Source organism: Crocodylus porosus, unplaced genomic scaffold (genome assembly GCF_001723895.1).
Source record: "Crocodylus porosus isolate Cpor-Errol unplaced genomic scaffold, CroPor_comp1, whole genome shotgun sequence".
Taxonomy (NCBI): Eukaryota; Metazoa; Chordata; order Crocodylia; family Crocodylidae; genus Crocodylus; species Crocodylus porosus.
Window position 1 is genome coordinate 60,376,449 of NW_017728918.1, and position 19,537 is coordinate 60,395,985.

A 19,537-nucleotide genomic window follows, 5' to 3' on the forward strand; every position below is an offset into this window, starting at 1 on the left:
TTGTAAGAGTTCCTGCTTCTGCATACGTGCCCAGGAGGGAAGGGATAAAACCCAGCTGAGAGTTTTCCTCGGAGGCAGAGTATGGTCTTTTGTCTTCACTCTGACCCTATTTGCAAATATACCTTTTGTGTTGCTAATAGTGTGTGTCTGAGAGTTCTTCGCCTCCCGAGAAATGAACCGCAGCATTTTTGCAACAACCTTAATGAACTGATTCCTGGCATATGAGGGTGTCAGCCTGCACATGCTGATCAACCCAGCTGGGTCAAGCATGTCACATTAAACTGTGTGTGTGTATGTATTTGACTGATTCAGTGGCTGGAGGAACACAGCCCTACTGAAACTAAGTTCTGCAAGATAGCTCCATTGAGGGTGAGGACTTGCAGAAGGGAAATCTACAGCTCCATATAAAAACACAAGTCACACAAGCAGCACATTGATAGAATTACAAAGACCCTAGAAATGTATCTCTAATAAATGAGCACACCCCAAAGTGATGGGCAAATCTGGTAACAGTAAACAGTAAAGGGTTTAGCAGTCCCCAGAAGCTTGTCTATATCCCTCCCAACTGTATAGATGACCCAGTAAAAGGCATTACCCACAAATATCTTTGTTTCTTGCATATGTACCAGATATAAACGATGAAATCCCTCATATTTCTAACATGATTACCTCGTGTTATTCTTGACCTCCATAATTTAAAGGGGTGGCTATGTTTGCCTCTGTGCTATGGATTAATATGTGTAATGAGTACAACTGCACAGGCTTAAGTCAAGTTCTACACAAATGGAAGACTAACAGTTCTATCCAGCTTCTATCCAGACTAAGTTCTACCCAGCCACAATCTTTCCTCCCCCCTGCTATATGTATGAGCAGGAGGTTGGGTTAGATGACCTCTGGAGGTCCCTTTCAACCCTAATTTCTATGATTCTATATATGAAGTATAAAGCACTGTATTTCTTCTGAAATATTCTCAGTGCCTAACAGTTTTACCTGGGAAGGCCAACCTGAGGAAGTACTCACAAATCTGGGGAAGCTTGACTTGGGTCCATGACAGAGATTACATTTAAAATAAGCTTAACTGGTTAATCCCATTTTAAGTAGTGACCTGGCCACTTGTTCAATCAATTAATAGTGTGATAAAACCAGGAATAAACCACAAAGTTATTACACGAAATATGTGTAATAACTTTGTGGCTGGTTCTTAACACTCATTTAATTGAACCATATGGCCACTGGCCAGTGCCCAGCCTCCGGAGCAGCCGGGAGACTTCAAGACTCCTGTGTGCTCCAGAGGCTGACAGGCTCAGGTGATCGGGGCCCCCAGCCAGACAGTGCCAGGTGCAATTCTGCAGCTGCGAGGATTACACTCCCAGTCGGGTGAGTGCACTATGCATACCATCATCTGACGGGCTCTCAGCCCAGGAGGAGATGCTGCACTCCCCTGGCTGGGAACTCTGATCATCTCACTGGGACTCTTCCTGTACTGGCACTATGGTGCAATGGGACCCGATGCACATGTGTAGCCTTGGAGACAGCAAAAAAAGCCTAGCTAATTTAGTAGTAATTTAGGTTTACACAGTTAACCCTTCAGCTTCTATTTACAGCCACCCTAATAGTTATAAATACCATCCTAATATGCGTTCAAATCCCATAACAGAGCAGTTCACATGGCAGTGTGTACTCATTTACAAAATATGCAGTCTCCAAGAAAATGTATTATCTACTGTTACCAACTGCTATTATTTGCCAATGTACCAATCTGAAAGGATTAGAATATTTTTAATCAAGCAAGAATTCTTTGATAAAATGGAGGGGGAAACATTATCAGAAATGCAATCAAATGTGAAACTAATTTTTATAATGACTTTTGCATACAGACTTGCTTTAATCAAGTACCATCCTGACACTAAGAATGATGCTATCCCTCTAGGTAAATTAGACTTTCACCTGCTAGGAGAAAAACCATAAAGAATAATTGAACAAAGCATGAGGAAAAATCTTGTCCTTCTTTGTAGATGTTGGATATCATTACTTGTAACGGTGTTTAATCCTTTCATGAATTTCCTTTCCCATATAAATTAATGGAAATATAGCAATGTCACACTATGTTAGGCATTTATTTGATGTTTTTTGTTCTATTCAGTCAGAGCCATTTTTTTCAAAGGTATGTGTACAGACTGAGAAATCTAAATGAAAATGTCTGTATGCATGTTCAGATCAAGAGCTGCACATGCATTTTAGATTATTTTCCCAGGTGCTAAACAGCAAACACAATTTAATATCAGACTATTGAATATTTGACATTAGGGTTTGGGGGATTTTTGGGGGGATTTTTTGTTTGTTTTTTAAGTTGACTGATGCTCTTATACTCAGAATATCCCCTCTGTCTTTATGGAATATAACATTTAGTTATCCCAAATACAAATCCATCCTTAAAAGTGTTGGGCTTTTATTATGAATAAAGCCCCTAATACTGAAAGGATAATGAGCTCTCCAAAATGTCTGTTGAAGTAATTTGTCAAAACAAACCATTAGTTTCATTTGACAAGAATACAATATTTCTGGGAACTGGCATTTTTTGCTGGATGAAGAAAGAATAACATTCAGGGAGCATATCTACATGAGATGCTTAACTTTGAATTAGCATCGTTTACTATGAAGTAAGCATGGGCATCTACATGTGCACATGCTTACTTCACAGTAAACCTTGCTAATCCTGAGTAAATTTGTTGCCTGCAAATGCAAGTAACAAATTTACTCAAGATTAGTAACAACACTGTAGCACTCATGTAGATGCCTGACCAGAAGTAAAATCTGCCACAGTTGTAGAGCCAGCGCTGAGAGAGAGGCATCTCCCAGCAGCAGCCCCACAGTCCTGGAGCCAGCGCTGGGAGCTCCCTACTGGTGGGGGCTGGGGAGGCTGTTTCCCACCCAGCTCTACAAGCATGCAGCTGGGTGAGGAATAGGTTGGGGAGCTTGTTCCCCATCCCAGCTTCTCAAGCACAGAGCTAAAGGGAGTGGTGGGGGGGAGAAGAAGCTCCCCAGCCTGTTCCCCCCAGTTCTGCACTAACAGAGCTGGGCAGCAAGCAAGCTCCCCAGCCTGCACCCTGTGTGCCTGGTTGGGGACAATGTCCCCCTTCCCCAGCAGCAGGGAGCATCCAGCCCCCATTCTACAATCACAGAGTGGGGGCTGGGAGCTTTTTTCCAGCCCCTGTTCTGCCATCACACTTGTGATTACAGAGCAGGGCTGGGAGCTCCCTGTATGGGGACAGTTTCCTGCCCAACCTGAAGCTGGCTGGGACCTGCCTCTGATTGGGACAGTTCCCAGCCAGCCCCAGGCTGCATGAGGAAGCACATGCAGCCTGGATGTGGCTGGGGACTGTCCTGTTTTGGGCAGTCCCCATCCAGCTCAGGGCTGCACATGCAGACTTCCCCACACAGCCCAGATGTGACTGAGAACAGGTGATTAAGGCACAGGGCTTGGAAAGAGCTGCAGGGGTGGGACAGGTCCCAGCCCCCTACCCTGATGTGCTGGTGGGGCAGCTAGCAGTAAGCTAGCTGCTAGCTGCCCCACTGGTGGATTGGGGCAGGGGGTTGAGACTTGCCTCTCCCCTACAGATTTTTCCAAGCCCCATGCCCTTGAGCAGGGAGCCAGGGCTAGGAGCTGCTGCTGGCAGGGGGACATTGTCCCCACCCCAGCAAAGGCAGGTCCTGGGGGGGGCCGGTGCTCCCTGCCAGCCCCTGGACTAGTACTCAGGGGGAGCCTGGTGCTCTCCCAGTTGGTGGCAGGGGCCCACTGCAGTTCTTCAGGGAACTGGGTGCAAATTTGCTCTCTAATTTCTGTATCCCCAAAGATAGCATTTTAAAGGATGGCTTACAAGTACATTTATGTATATTGTGACATGCAATATTCTTGTGGGTGATATCATGTATTGGACCAATTGCATGGTTGGGATAGACACAGCAAACACAATTTAATATCACCCACAAGAATTCTTGCCTCTTGCATATTTCCTGGACTATCACAGCAACAATATCACCACCACACTTGTTTCATGTTGTGTGACCGTTATTAATAAAATTACTAGAAAATGTTGTTTTTGCATACTTATCTTCCATTTGGTAGTATTTGGGGCTCAAATAGCAACAATTGTACCTATCCCTAGGTTAGTAGAGTAAAAATCCTTTTAGGATTCTGTAGGAAGTTTTACTGAGGGAATATGTCTATGGCAATAATATATTTTTATGCTATAAACTTTTCTGTATTAAAAAAAATCCATCTAACTCTTAGAGCTGCATAGATTGCTGAAGAGGGTGTTATGAAGTCTGTCACTGATTTTAGCTGTTGTGGGGAGAGGGAGTAGCTGCTGCACAGTGAATAGTTGCATGCTCTGGCCTCTGAGATGCCCTTTTCACTCATACTTTTAGAGCAGGATGGAGGACAAGCTGCTTCCTTTGAATCCTCTAGGTTTACCCTACTCTAGGTCTTATGGGGTGAGGGAGAGAATAGCAGTGGCTGTCCTAAACTCTTATTCCCAACCCTTTCCTCCCCTCCCCCAGCTTTAACTGGTATTTTTATGTAGCCCAGAATATTTCTTCTCTTCCACCTTGTCACAAAATCCACCCAGATCCAAAAGTACCTTCCTGAGTGGAAGAGGAAGATACCCAGATTTTTTCCTGCCTTGAGGTTCTAGATTCCCATTAGCTTCAGGCCTTTTCTCTAGGTCAGGGGCATTAAATTAGTCTGGCCCCGTGAGCTAGATGCGTGGTGTGGGACCATGGGCCATTTGAATGGTGCAGGGCTGGGGCCCTGACGGCTGGACTGGGCCCACAGACCCTTCCTTCCAGTCCAGGACCTGGCATCCCAAGTGGGGGCTTGGGGCTGCCATGGGACCAAGTCATGGTATTGGGCTTCTTCAGACTAATCAAAGTCTTTATTATAAAGCTTGATATATATTGGATAGATTTACTTATTCAGTCCAGTAGAGGAGCAGAGCAGGTAGCATCCGAATGAAAAGCATTCTTCATCCATCTGATTGCACTCAGTGATAATTAGAAACAGTGAAAGTGTACACAGAGAAATCTGATGGAAAATAATGAAGAGAAGCTTGTCAGCTTGATATAATAGAATGCATGAAAACTTAAAGAAATAGTACTGAAAACAGAAGAGTCCTTACCTTTTGATACTGGTGACTGGCAAATGAAAAATTTCCCTGTGTCTGGTACGCAGCATGGTGTGAATTCCAACCCCTGATGAATCTGTTGTAGTGCTTGTGAGACCAAAAATGGGTTTTCCTTTTAGATCCCATGTCTAAGATCCTGGCAAGTGGAGTGTCAGGTTAAAGGGGACTTTTATCGTCATGAACCAGCAGGCTGCTGGGGATGATCTGGAGCTTGGAAGAATTCTCCAGATACGGTAATATCAGTAGAGTTCAACTGTTCTGGAATTACACTAGGAAAACTGTGAGGAGGTCTTCACAAGGTGTTTTTCCTTTTCGTAGGCATTTCTAGGGAGCCAGGAGGCCAATCAAGGCCAATAACTATAGAAATGTATACACATATAACAGAAAAATGTTTGGATTGTGCCCAGCAATGAGTGCTGACCATTATATACCAAAGGGACAAAACCATCTTCCATAACTGCATAACGAGGTTGTATCACTGGGAGTGATGCTACCAGAAATACTATTTTGCACACAATGCTAGGGATTTTGAGGCAAATACTCACCTATGTAATAAAATGTATTAAAGGCTTTTAAATTAAAATGTATTCTATTCTTTTTTGAGAAGTTCCATTAACTTGGAATAGAGGTATTTTATCATTTCTTTGTCAGTTTCTAAGGTTTCATGTGGGTTTTCCCCGTTGACTTGTATATATTTGCTCTGTTTGGTATGGACGATTGTAAACAGAAATGGAGAAAACAGAAAATCAGGAGATTTGGTAAGATGTGTTAAATTTAAATGGGAAGCCAAAATACGAAGAAACAAAATCACGGGTGTCAGGCTAGCTAGCAGCAATCTGAGAAAGAGGCAGGGACACCTTTGCTCTCCTTGCAAAGAGAAAAAAAAAGTATCATAGTAGATATTTTCTGATGAAACTACAGTGAATAGGAACCATATTTAACTAGAACAGTTGTTCTTAGCCTGTTAAGACTTGATTCAAGACACCGCTCAGAAAACACAGGCTCTTAGTTTTCACTTGTTTTTTTACTACAGAAAAATAATAGAGTAATGCTTTTGTGGCCAAAACTCAGAAAGCAAACAACTGGTCAGAATGTTTTTAACACTCTGGATTCCTATTTGAAATCTCTGGGTTCATTGCATTATTCACGCTTGCACGCCTAACCATGCTAACATTGTGTGGCACTCTTGAAAGGATCTCAAGGCATCCCAGTGTGTCTGATTGAGAATCACTGGACTAGGTGGCATTTGAACCCTCATATCTAAGCACCCTTTAACATTTGAAGCTTTAGCATCATGCTCTAAGTATTGCCCTTTAACATTTGAAGCTTTAGCATCATGCTCTGAGTATTGCGCACAGGCCTATATATAATCATAATTTCCCTAATTCTGTGTAGAAATTATATTCCATCAGTACAAAGTGAAGCACAGCACCTGAAGCTTGGCAGGGGTAAGGAGGCTAACCTTACTTTCAGCCACCTTTGCACCTTTCTCTCCAAGAATTGAGGTAGTCATGGCAGCTGCCTGCTGTCCCTCTCCTGCCAGTCAGTTAACTGGTGGGGTTGGGGAGAGGTGTTCTCCTACAGAGAGAACATAGGAGGGTTGCCCATGGCCATCCATCCTCTGCACTCCACGGTGCTAGCCCTTGCAAGGCTTCAGGAGGATTGGTGGTGTGGGAAAATGCCACCCCCAGTCTGGGTCCATTCAGGAGTGTGGAAGGGGGTGGTAGGCTAGGAGAGCATTGCCACTGCAGGAGAATGGTCCCCTGTCCTTTGTACTCCCCTGGTTCCGGCTGCAGGTGTCCTCAGGGTGGAAGCTGTTCTCCTGCTGGGGGAAATGGAAGGGTTCCTGCTGGGATGAATGGCTTCCCATCCCACTGATCAGTTGATTGGGTTCAGGGGATGAAACCTGTTTTCAGCAGCTGCCAACTGCCATTTGATAGCCTGCCCCTTCTCAGGCAGGGGTGAGGACAGGCTGTCAAGTAAGGGAAGTAGCCCAGGGCACCATACTTTAAGAAGGATGGTGGATAGCCTTGAGAGGGTCCAGAGGAGGGCCACTCATATGGTTTAGGGTTTACAGGCCAAGCCCTATGGGGAGAGACTAAGGGACCTGGACCTCTTCAAGAGAGGGTAGAGTGGTGATTTTGTGTCCACCTACAAATTCATTAGGGGGGGCGCAGCAAGGGATCAGAGATGCACTGTTCACCAGAGCACCTCTTGGGGTAACAAGAAACAATAGTCACAGACTGACAGAGAGCAGATTTAGGCTAAACATCAGGAAAAACTTCTTCACGGTAAGGGTGGCCAAAATTTGGAATGGGCTTCCAAGGGAGGTGGTGATCTCCTCTACTTTCGGGGTCTGTAAGAGAAGGCTGGCTAGGCATCTGGCTGGGGTTATCTGACCCCAGCACTCTTTCCTGCCCAGGCAGGAGGTCAAGCTTGGTGATCTGTTGAGGTCCCTTCTGACCCTAGCATATATGAATCATCTTCCTGTGTTCCCTGGCTAAAGAGCTTGCTTGGCATGTACACTCCAGTTCCTGGACTATTTCTTAGTGGTGAGAATTTACTGCTAGAAAAGAACACCTTCCATGGCCACTGTAGAGCATCCCATGACAGTATGCAAGGGAGGGACGTAGAACCGAAGAGTGTTTTGAGTTGACTGCAGTCCTCATTCAACAGGTATTTCAGCATTACGCCTAACTTAGCTGTCACTCGGACTACTCATGCAGGCTCAGTAATAGGAAATATAATATAGTTGGATTTATAAGTTAGAGTAAAAGATAAATCAACGAAGGGAAAAATCAGGATCTTGAATTTCCACAGAGTGTTATGAGCAAATACAGAGAGTAGTAAGTAAAATTTGTTGGGATATGGTAATAAGGATGTCATAAAAAGGATATAGAAGAGGAGATTAAATCAGTGGACAGCAAGGGTTATGCCTGCTGCACAGCAAGTTGTCAAGACAAACGTGCGCTATGAAGAAAGTTCTCAAAAGGTCACTTGGTTTGAAAGGAGAGAGACAGATATCAAAGGGAAAGAGAATTATTAATTGATAGCCTGTCACACTGGGTGAGAGACTTGATCAGATTGCAGGTGAGGAGGAATCCACAGGAGGCGGGAGATGGGAGTGAAATGGAAAGTATAGGCCCCTTCCTCCCTTTGACTAGCTGGAAAAAGTAGGCAAGTTGATTGTCCAAATTTCAGAGGAGGGGAAAACTAGAAATATTTGCTTTTTTCTAGGTGTTTCTAGCCTCCATGTCTTGCCCTCTATCCCTAGCATAGGAACTGTTATTTATTTAATTAATTATTCATTAGGATTTTAGGAGTCCATGGGTCTGACTGATCCCCTTTGGGGATCAAGAAGGATTTTACTCCTACCAGGGACAAAAATATTTTTTCCTCACAGCATCAGGCAGGTACAGTTAGCTTGATTGGTGTAGCACATAGGTAATGAATATCCAGTGCTTTGTAGGACACACCTAATGTCAGCTCCCAAGGATGTTTAGATTTTGCTGGTGGCTCTTATGCATATTAACTATGGGGCAAGAGGAGAGCTAAGGATTTAAAAGTGAGGTCTCTCTTGGGGCCCCCTTTGTCTCTCACTGTGGAAAGCTGGGAGGATGAGTTGAACCCTGTGGACTGACTAAGGAGAAACTACACAAAGTTGAGGATTGTAAGGCAGAATCCTGCCTTGGGTACACTTGAAAACCACTTGCTTTGGGTTTACCAAAGATGTAGTCTGTCATTTGGAACCTATCCCTGCGTCTTTCTCCACTCATTTTAATATCTGATCACTAGTTAGTAAGATATACAGCAATCTTACATCAAAACAATCCTGAAGGGCTTTTCAACCTCTGTCGAACACGTCCATAACTGAAATGCAACCATGTCTGGGGTAGAAAGACAGGAGCTTCTAAACATGCTCCCCACCAATTCTTTTTGCCTTGCAGGCTATCATCAGCAACATAGTCTTTAAGAAAACTCATGACATAAAAGCTGTACATTTTTAAATATTTCAAATGTAAATAAAATACTATAATAAGTATGAATAACTGGAGGAAACAAACTCCAAAGAATACTGTGCAAATGAAATACTGCTGGAATTGTCAGAAGTAGTGAAAAGGGACAAAGCTTTTCAATTTTGTCCCTTATACAATCTCTCTATCTTCAGCAGTGATGCTTTCAGAATCTCTGATTTGGAGTCTTGATAGCATAGTCCACCATTAGACAAGACTTGAATACAGTAGGCAGATAAATAGGAATGACAAGTATTACACCTCATATTTCAAAAAATGCCCCTGACAACTGGCTTTTTGTAGACTTTTAGGCTCTAATGTAGCCAATGTCAAAGCTGGGTGGGAATGAGAAGCCAAAACTGTATAACCTTTACTACAACTTTCAGTTGTACTGTGCATAAATGACTCATTCCCACTTGCAAATACTACTGAAGCATGAAACTCAAACATTGCTATACTGAGGGCAAAATCTATATCCATCCACAATTTAAAAAATTCCATAATATTTTTTCATGAGCAAGATGATATAAATAGCTAAAACAACATTAATGAAAAAAAAAATCATGGTTCCATGTTATCTGGGATGAATTTGTATAAAAAAACTAAATTAGCAAATTATTTCTTTTCCTTTTCTGCTGTCTTTCACTTCAGTTTGGATCTATTCTTTTTTCATTGTAGGAGTAAAAGTTACTGCACAATTATGAACTATTAAGTGAGAGATATATTGTTGCTCAGCATCATTTAAGCATATGGAATTAAAATGGAATTAAAATTTCCCATTATGGTGCAGAGAGAGCAGACTCCACCAGGGAGCTATGGTTCTACACTGCAGCCAGATGATTCTTTCAAAGAAGACAAACTGGGGTACATATATTTGGTAATAAATGTATTTCAACACATTGAACAGATTCTTCTGAGGTTTGAAAAGTGGAACAAATTTCTTCAGCATAAGTTATTCTGTATTTTGAAGAAATAATGCTGCTTTGCTGATATAGAAAAGTAGCCAATAGGAAGCTGTCTGGCTACAGTATTTTCCACTTACTTAGCAAAATGCAAAATCCAGGCATATCATGTAGATTTGTGATACAGGGTCCACAAATCAGTGAGTGAATGAGAAATGAATCCAGATTTTCATCTGTAAATGTTATAATTTTCTGCTGATGTTGTTACTACTATTTAAATAGGAACTATAATTTTTGATCAGCTCAGCAACCTGAGAGTTTTGAAAGAGGAAAAGTGCTTCTCAGCATGAGCAAAAGGGACAATGCGTTTGCAAAAACTTTTATTAATGGCAATGTTGTCATTACAGACTCCAATTTCAAGTATATTTCACAGCTGATTCATGAGGAAAAGCATTTCTTGCCCCCTAGAACACAGATGGGCAAAATGGTGCATCTGACCGGTGGCCAGACTCTATTTCCCAGCCGTGTGGCTGGGACCAGTTTCCATGGAGACCCCAGCAGCCGCCATGCTGTGATAGTGTGAGGCTGGAGTGTGGTCTGTAGCAGGGGCAGAGGCATGATCCATTGCCTGCATGGCCCTGCCCAGAGCACGTAGGCTGCAGATCATGGCTCTGCTCATGGGTAACTGATGCCTCTTGAGCCGCAGGGAGCCTGGGGGGGAGGGGGACTGCATTCCCTGTGGCCAATCTCACTCGCCAAAAAGCAGCCATGTCACTTCCAGAAGTCCAGCGGCTCCCCAGCTGGCACTCGCTGGGGGCGCACCAGCGCTCCTGCCTGCCCCCCTGCCCATTGCCTAAACAGGGACTGTGGCCTCACAGGGGGTGCACCAGAGCTCTCAAGGGGTGCGCTGGCTCTGCCCTGGCTCTGGATTGCTCTGTCACTCCTGCAAGATCCCAGCTGGTGTCCAGAGCAGCTCTACACCCTGCCAGCAGGGACAGCACTAGCAGGGCTATAGCCACCCAAAAATTACCCATAGCCCCCAGAGCTACCCTTCCCAGGGGCACTGCCACCACCACTGCCCACCCTGCACAGGCAGTGGTAGCTGAGCCTGTCCTACTCCTGCCTGCAACACAGCCCCCTTCAGTCCCACCACCAGCAAGAGGCTGGTGCTGCTGCTGCCTGCCAGTGCTGCTGGGGCCAGTCTCCGTGGAAACCCTGGCCCCAGCCATGTAGGCAGGGGCTGCTGGGAAATGGAGTCCACTGCCAGCCCTATCCAGCCCGCCCCTGCCTTAGAACATAGAGCCTGCTGGGCTGATCCCAGAGGGTATTGATTCCTGTTGCTGTAGAAATCTGTATGTGAGGGGGAAGAATCCCTTACAAAAATCCTGGCTTACCTTAAGAATCTGTGATTTTCACTTTAATAATCTTCAGAGACAAGTTTATTTGGAATAGGCAGCAAAAAAACCCCCAACCCAGTAAGGATTTTTTTTGTAATTTGATAGAGACATTCACTCAGATACAACTCAACATGCAAATTTAAGGAAAAATCTAGAGTACCCACTAAACTGTTTTTTTATGTGCAATAAAGGCAACTCTCTTTAACTTCATGTAAAGATGTTTTATAACTTACCTTGTCCAAAAAGATCTTGGTCACCTTCCTTATGAGTTGATTCTGCGCTAATAATTTGGTCTGTCTTCCTTTCAGCTTCACTCTTTTGATCACTGTCTTGCAGAAAATTAGGTGGTGTATAGGCTGCCAATGTGATAACCTGCACAGTTGGCAGTTCAGATTCTTCTGGACTTAAATCACTGCTGGCTGATTCGTCTGCTGGAGGAAGTAAAACGGAGTCCTCTGGTTTTACAGGACTATCGCTGCTATCCAGAATACTGAAAGGCACCGTGAAGCTATGCTGATCAGTAATAACATTTATGTCTTCAATATCCTGTTCTGTAAAAGGTTTGGGCTTAGATAGTTCAGTAGAAAATATAGGTTTTGGTGAAATAAAATTACCGAAATCTTCAGGAACAGTGATAGCTCCACTTAACATAGGGGTTCCAGTACTATATTCAATGACCAAGCTGACTCCTATCCAATCCACTGGTGCTGGACTAGGGTCACCTAATGAAAGAAAAAATATTTTAGAAGGTATTTTTATTTACTATATTTAATTTTCATTACTAGAGAGGGCATAAAGCTTAGACACAGTGTGCGCATCTACATGAAATGCTATGTCGCTGTAGCGATGAGCTGTGGAGACGTAGCTTGTTGCTATGGCACTGTAGTGTCGGCAGGCACGAATCATGACACAGTAGCTTATTGCTACTGTGCAGTAAGGTTGCAAGTGACCTGTGCACTACCAGGGCTGTGCAGTAATAGCAGTTACTGTGCAGTCTAGGGCATGTGTAGACGTCTTGCAATCACTGGCTCAGTGGCACAGTCATTCCAATATTTTGCCATATGAACACGTTTTTAAAATTCTTAAATATCATATGTATTCAAATGCAAGACAAAGAGTCTCCTCTCCTTCCCTCCCCCCGCCTCCACATTGGCATGGGGAAAAAAGCCCCCTCATTTTATAATCACATACAACAAAATCTCACTAAATACTTTATCGTTAAACTGCTGCCAAAGCAACCCGTGCTCAGCAATGGAAGCCAACTATGAAGCTGATTAAATGCAGCCAACACTGAGCATGACTATAAAACATATGACCCACATTTGGCAAACATTACTGTTAGGAACCTACCACAAGAACAGGTTAGTGTAGCCTGTGCCCATTGACTTCAGTTCTCCTCCTGCCAACTTTCTTGCAGTCATGGTAAGCCATGACACTCACCCAGAATCTCTCTGTCAGCCCTGGTGTATATGATTTGTGTGGTCCCACCCTCTGTGGGGTGAAGCCAGATCAGGTTGCCCCGCGTCTCACCTGCATATATGTTTTTGGAGCATCCCGGGACTTGTGACAACAACACCTGGTTTCAGTCGAGAGTGGGGCGGGGGCTAATTAGCACATGGATCCTTTGTGGGAGATATCTGGGATACACACACATACCAAACAGTACTCAGTCATGGAGTCACCATGGCTTGAAATGCTGTTGACTGATGGAGCCAGCTCAGTGAACTACGGGGTAAATCATGAGCCTTTGGCTTTGGATCAATACCATACATAATTCGGATGCCAAAGTGCTGCTCAAAAGTGTTTATGGAGTACCTGTGCTAAAACTTGCAGCAGTTTCAAAGTTTCAAAAAAAGAGGTAACACACATCAGTTGTGGATAAACTAAGTGCATGGGTATGCAAATTGTTACAGCCATGTTGAATTTCAAGGTTACTATTTTAAAATTGCTTCTCCTTTCCATGTGCTCAGGGAGAGCAAGGTTTGACAGTAGAGAGAGGGGGAATGGGCTGCCAGGGGAAAATCTTGGGGGAAGCAGAAAGCAAAGAAAGGGCTAACTGACTCCTCCCAATTTAGTTTCCTTGCTGTAGCAGTGGGAGGGAGACAAATTTAAGACAAATCTCCAATAATTAGATTCTATACCTGGAAAATTATAACAAATGTATCAATTTTCCATATAGAAAATCTAATTATTAGGGGGTGATCTTATAATCAAGGTAATCTTCTATTTGAGTAAATACAGTATATCAGTCCATGGCTCTAAAATGAGAGGAAGTCAATTCTTTAGAGTATTCTGGGATGAACCTCATCTGGCCCACTGATTTAAAAACATGTAGCTTATCTAGGAAATCCCTAACCTGTTCTTTCCCTACTCTAGGCACAGTATCTAACATCTGTCCTTGCTGCTAACAGTTTTAGCCATCTGATAGTTGACCCTTTTTGTGAAGAGAAAAGTAAAACAGGAATTAAAGACTTCAGCCTTCTCAGCATTGTTCATGTTTAGCTTTCCTTCTCTATTCAGAAAGGGACCTACACATTCCTTTTTGGTCTTCTGATATATAATGCAATTATAATATTTTTTAACCCTCGCTATCTCCTTTTGTGTTTCGCCATTTCTGATTTAACCCTACAATGCTGTAAAGTTATCTGTATCACTAAGCATGAATACAAGACAAGTTTCCATTTTTGTAAGGTTTAAGAGTGTGTGGCTGATCCAAGCAGGTCTTTTGCTTCTATGCCTTCTCTTTTCTTTACATGCTTTTGTTCCCCTAATGTTGTCACTTAGGAACAACTAATTCTCTCCTTCATTCCTTTTCCACTTTGACTTACCTCCTATAGGATCCTATCTACCATTTCCCTGAGTCTGTTTGATGTCTTCTCTGTTTTAAATTTTCTGTTTTCCCTTCTTCTTTAATATAGGATCGTAAGTGCTATTATTTCATAATCACTGCCACCCAAGTTGCCTCTAAAGCCCCTGGCAGACATTTAGTTAAGGACATGATGCAATATGATCTGCAATTCCAACAACTGTGCCTCCTGCTGTGCTACACATGCAAGACAGGAGCTGCAATTGTGGGCTCAGGGATCAGTCCCAATTGTGCCTTATTATGATTCCAGGCTGCCCCTGCATTGGCAAGGAGCACGCCAGCTGCCTGGGGCACCCAGATCAGAGTATTAGTCAGCTGATGAGGGCTCCCAGCCTCAGGAGCGCATTGGAGCCCTTGATTTTGGTATGCTCCTGAGGCTGGGAGCGCTCATCAGCTGACTAGTGCTCTCAGCCCCCAGGGGTGACTGGAGCCAATGGCTTCCTATACACCCTAGCCTGGGATCATTGATCAGCTGATCAATCTGGACAAGCATTCAGTTTAAGGCACGATGGGAACCAGCCTCACATTTATTTTGTGTAATAAATTTCTGGCTTATTCCGTTTTATTGTGCCATTAATTGCATGAATGTGTGGCCAGGTTACTACTTAAGAAGTGATTAACTGATTAATTACTGCTTAAGCAGTGATTAACTGAATCATATTTGTAACATCTGCCAGGGACCTGACTTTCAGATATTGAATGAATTCCTGCCTGATAGTAAGAAATGACTGCCTTCCCCCAGTCAGTTCTCTACTATTACTAGAAAAGGGTTTATCCAGCAAATTTTAAGAACTTGCTGGACTGTCTTCTGCATTACTGGGTCACAATCCCAGGAGTCATCTTGGTAATAAAAGTCTCCCATATCCACTAGGTCCTGTGATTTGAATACTTCAGTTAGTTAGTTGAAAAAAAGAAAAAAAAGAAAAGGACCCTCCTGATTTTGAATGTCTATACCTGACACCAACTGGGGCACCTCACTGTTTTCCCTTTTCACCTTAACCCAGCATTTCAGTTATATGAATTACTTCACCAAATCTCAGTAGGATAATTTCATACTGTCTTCTTTCAGATGACAATGAAAAGTCAGTGTTAATGGACGAGAGGAATACATTTCATTTTTTAATTGCGATCGTAAGTAAAGCTGGAGTTTATATTTAGCCTTTTGCTTATTATGTATTCAGCTGAAATGTGAGAGCTCGGTGGAGAACTGACCCATTCCTAATTGAATGAGTGGGATAAAACCAATTTAGGCACAAATAAGCAAAAAGCTAGTGTTTTGTTCTTAATGACTTTTTTTCATCAAGTCTCCCCCCAAAGAAAATAAAAAAAAACCTGACAATCTTGTAATTTCTACTTTTCACAAAAGTTCCACGCTTGTTAATTGATATTTTAGAATAATATTAACTTTAATCATCTTTATCACTTAACAAAAATATTTTAAATAAGAACATGTAGCTATATTAGATGATGTATTTAAAGATTATTTTGGCAAACAGTTTAAGGGCATTTGGATAAAAATATCAATTACAAGTGCGGGGGAAAAAACTTAATTTTAACATTGCAAGTTTTCAAATTTTATTTTTAAATGTTTTCAACAGAGCTGTTTTCAGTTCTGGCTCCCTGCCCAAGAAGCAGTAGAATTGGAGAGATTCAGAAAATCCACTAGTGCACTGTCAGATGGTACTGAAATGATCACTTGACCTTCCTGTTTTACTAAGAGAAGCATCTACCCACACTCAATCATAGAGAAGTAGGGCTGGAAGGGACCTGCATAGGACATCTAGTGCAACCTCCCCACCTCCGTCCCCCCTCTGAAGAATCTAACCAATAAATAATCACCAACAAACACAGGAATAAAATATAAATCTTAATCTGTACTTTAACTGATTTTATTTAAAATAAAATAAGGGCTGTCATATTTTTTAAATTCTGTTTGGAATAGTGAGCTCTTTTGAAGTTTGGCAGTGAGTATCTTAAATCCAAAAGATATAGGCTGCTTGCAGACATTAACCCCCTCTCCCCTCCCCCCTGCCAAAAAGCAAAAAAAAAAAAGCGCTTTGCTTGAAGAAGCAGAGCATTACTTCAATCTGGCTCTGCAGCGTTGGCGCTTTGGAATGACTTTTTGACGCTTTTAGCTAATAGCTGATTCAATCAGCTATTAGATAAAAGCATGAAAAAAGTCCCACTAAAGTGCCCAATATTTACAGATGTCAGGTGAACTGGGTTGAAGTAATGTGCTGCCTCTTTTGGGCATATCTGAGACTCAGCACAGGAACATGACAAGTTTAAAATGAAGTGCAGGGTTTATTCCTTCATTTATTTTACATCTGCAAGCACCCATAATCTTTAAGGGAAGCCAGGAGATCCTTACTTAAAACATATACATTTACAGAAGGCAGATTTAGATCTTTATTCCTTTTCTTCACTTGTCTACTGACCATCAATAAACTGAAGTGTTCCAAGGTCCATTGGCAAGGATTTGTCATCCTGTAGTGCCATGGCAACCAGCTTCTGAAGATCTGTTATTGTGAGTTTAATTGGTGCTATTTTTTCTTGCTCCTTTGTGGTAAGAGGGTTTTTTCCGCTTTCAACTTTATTTAAGCCAATAGTTGGGAGATCACGGCCAGACCCTTTTACTTCTGAGCTCTCTTTCTCAAAGTTTACAATATATCGTGCTATGGTGCTGCTTGACCTGCAATGCAAGAGTACAACAATGTCCAACAACAAGATAATGATTTGTGTGTCAATGAACATTTTTGCATAGGATTGTTGTGGGTTCCCAGTATACCAAAAAGATTCCATTAGTTATATAATTATGCTTGTCTTTGTTTTTTGTTATCTAGATGATGCTTCCACATTACTTTTACCATCACTGAAATTTTAAAATTATATGCACAAACTTATGGGCTTAAACTATTAAAGAAAAATGTATACATTTGAAATTAAATGTTAGCTTGTATGCTTCATAGCTGATGAGAGAGGCAATTGCACATGAAGTCTTTTATTCTAGGTCACTAGATCAAACATTAAGTTCATGCTTGCAATAACTATATAGCAGTCTATGTTAAAAGGTCTGGTGATCTTACCTTAGTTTATAGAGGACATGTGGACATTGCCACAGCTTCCATCCCAGCAAAAACTACTGACTCTCAAGAGAGCAGCCAAAGATATGTGTACAAGACAAATTAGCCTTTTAAATGTCAAGTTACTTTTTCCACATCATCACTGAGGCATATAGACAAAGAGTGTTGCCATAACTGGGGTCTAGCAGACCTACTCCAATCGTGATCACAATTGTTGGAATGTATATGATGGTTTATAAAAACATCAAAATCACTTATAATGATAAATGCTGGTAGAAAAGGAGGAGTGGACTGAGCTAGTTCAAACAAAAAATGTTGACTGATACCACCTGAGGACTGTCCAGACAAAAAGGAAAATGGAATCTGGAATGGAGAGGCCTACATTGGTTAACATTTCTGACACAGGGGAGTCTGTATAAAGAGGCATATTCTGCTTCTGCACTGGATGTACTTGTTTAATAGCTAAAGTAACATACTTGTTTAGATTAATTTGGTCTCTGAATCTGTTATTTACACAGCAAATTTACTTAATCAAAAACTAACAAAAAAGAGGCCACGCCACATGACTGCAGATGTTTGATTCCCTGGGGACAACTAGCAACAGGACACCTTGTGCCTTTGCTGGTTGTCCCTGGGGAATACCTGTGCCATGTGTCCACTGCCCAGATTACCCTGGGTGGTGTAGGGAAGTCTGGGGCCAGCACTGTGCTGGCCCCAGCAGCCTTACCTGGGGCCCTGGAGGCCTCCTGGGGCTGCAGCAGCAGCAATCCTGCCACATGGGCCTTGGCTGGCAGCCAGAGTGTTGCTCCAGGTGGCCAGGTTCTAGTTTTGAGCAGTGTGCGCTGCTTCCGCATGTGCCGCTCCACTTTTTTTTGTATGTGGGGTTTTTGACCCCCAGATGTCCAGGGGTCAGCCCTCCCCGCACTGTTCCCTTACAGTGCAGAAAATAGCTGAATGTGTGGTGTCACCAGATATGGCATGGCCATAGACATGTATGTGGCACCATAGATGTGTGTGTGTCACCACATACAGCATGGTCGTGCTCATCTGGATGTGGCTATAATTTCTAAAACAAACTACAATTTGTTAAACAGTTTTCTGCAATGATGCATAACTGAAGGGAAGGGAATTGCCTTATCTGGCATGCACTATATATTTACATTTAAACTATGTGGCAAAATTCAGCTAACAGGGTAGGCAATTTTTTTGTTGTAAATCTTATATAAACTATATATCTTATTATCCACAGCACTCTTATGTACAAAGGAAAGATTCTGCAGTTTATTTATTACAGGTGTTATATCACTAGGCAAGACCACTGTGCCTGTTGTTAGACTATGCTCAACAGCACAACTAGTCTTTCTGTACTTTTATTTGACTTCGTAACTGAAGGAGCAACTCAGATCCAAAAAGAACAAGCAAGCAGCTGACCATGACAAAAATACTACTTTAAACATAGTTTCAAGTATGCTGTTTTCCCTATTTAGACCTCATGGTGGGTGGGATGTATCTTTAATTGTTCAAATCAATGCTAACTTGCTTATCTAGTATAACAGTTTAGGATAAAGCATTTTTCTGTCCCTAAAGAGGTACCATCTGAGTACACACATTTTTCAAATGAAGCCAAAAACCATGCCACTAATTTATATCCTAGGTTCTGTAAGACAAAATTAATTCACTTTATCACATTAATACATATGAATTACGGCAAAATAATTTACAGTTTTTTTTTTAAAGAAACTTGTGGCCACATTACCCATCTTTTTCCTTCTTCTGTCTTCATTTCATTACACAAGATATGGCATGATACAGGATTGCATAAGGAAAAAAAGAGATGCATATAAACTGGTATACCATGCAATCATACATCAGAAACATTTCAAAAGAATTTGTTTTCTACCTGTCTTATAATTCTTATTTTAATGCAAAAATGACAACCTGCTCTTGATCATTACATTTTCCTCTCTAGATTTCATAGATTTCATAGACATAAGGGCAGGAAGGGACCTCGGGAGATCATCGAGTCCAGCCCCCTGCCCAAAGGGCAGGAAGTCAGCTGGGGTCATAGGATCCCAGCAAGATAAGCATCCAAT

At 42.3% G+C, this 19,537-nt stretch overlaps 1 protein-coding gene across 1 annotated transcript in view; it reads right to left on the reverse strand.

Annotated features, from left to right (window-relative positions):
- IMPG1 (interphotoreceptor matrix proteoglycan 1) overlaps positions 1–19,537 on the reverse strand; it is a 145,178-nt gene that overhangs the window by 53,674 nt on the left and 71,967 nt on the right. The window contains exons 9-11 of the mRNA XM_019537655.1: positions 19,201–19,221; positions 16,800–17,053; positions 11,729–12,217 (exon numbers count right to left, since the gene is read on the reverse strand). Coding sequence (XP_019393200.1) covers positions 11,729–12,217; positions 16,800–17,053; positions 19,201–19,221 — 764 coding nt within the window. The remainder of the gene's footprint in view (positions 1–11,728; positions 12,218–16,799; positions 17,054–19,200; positions 19,222–19,537) is intronic.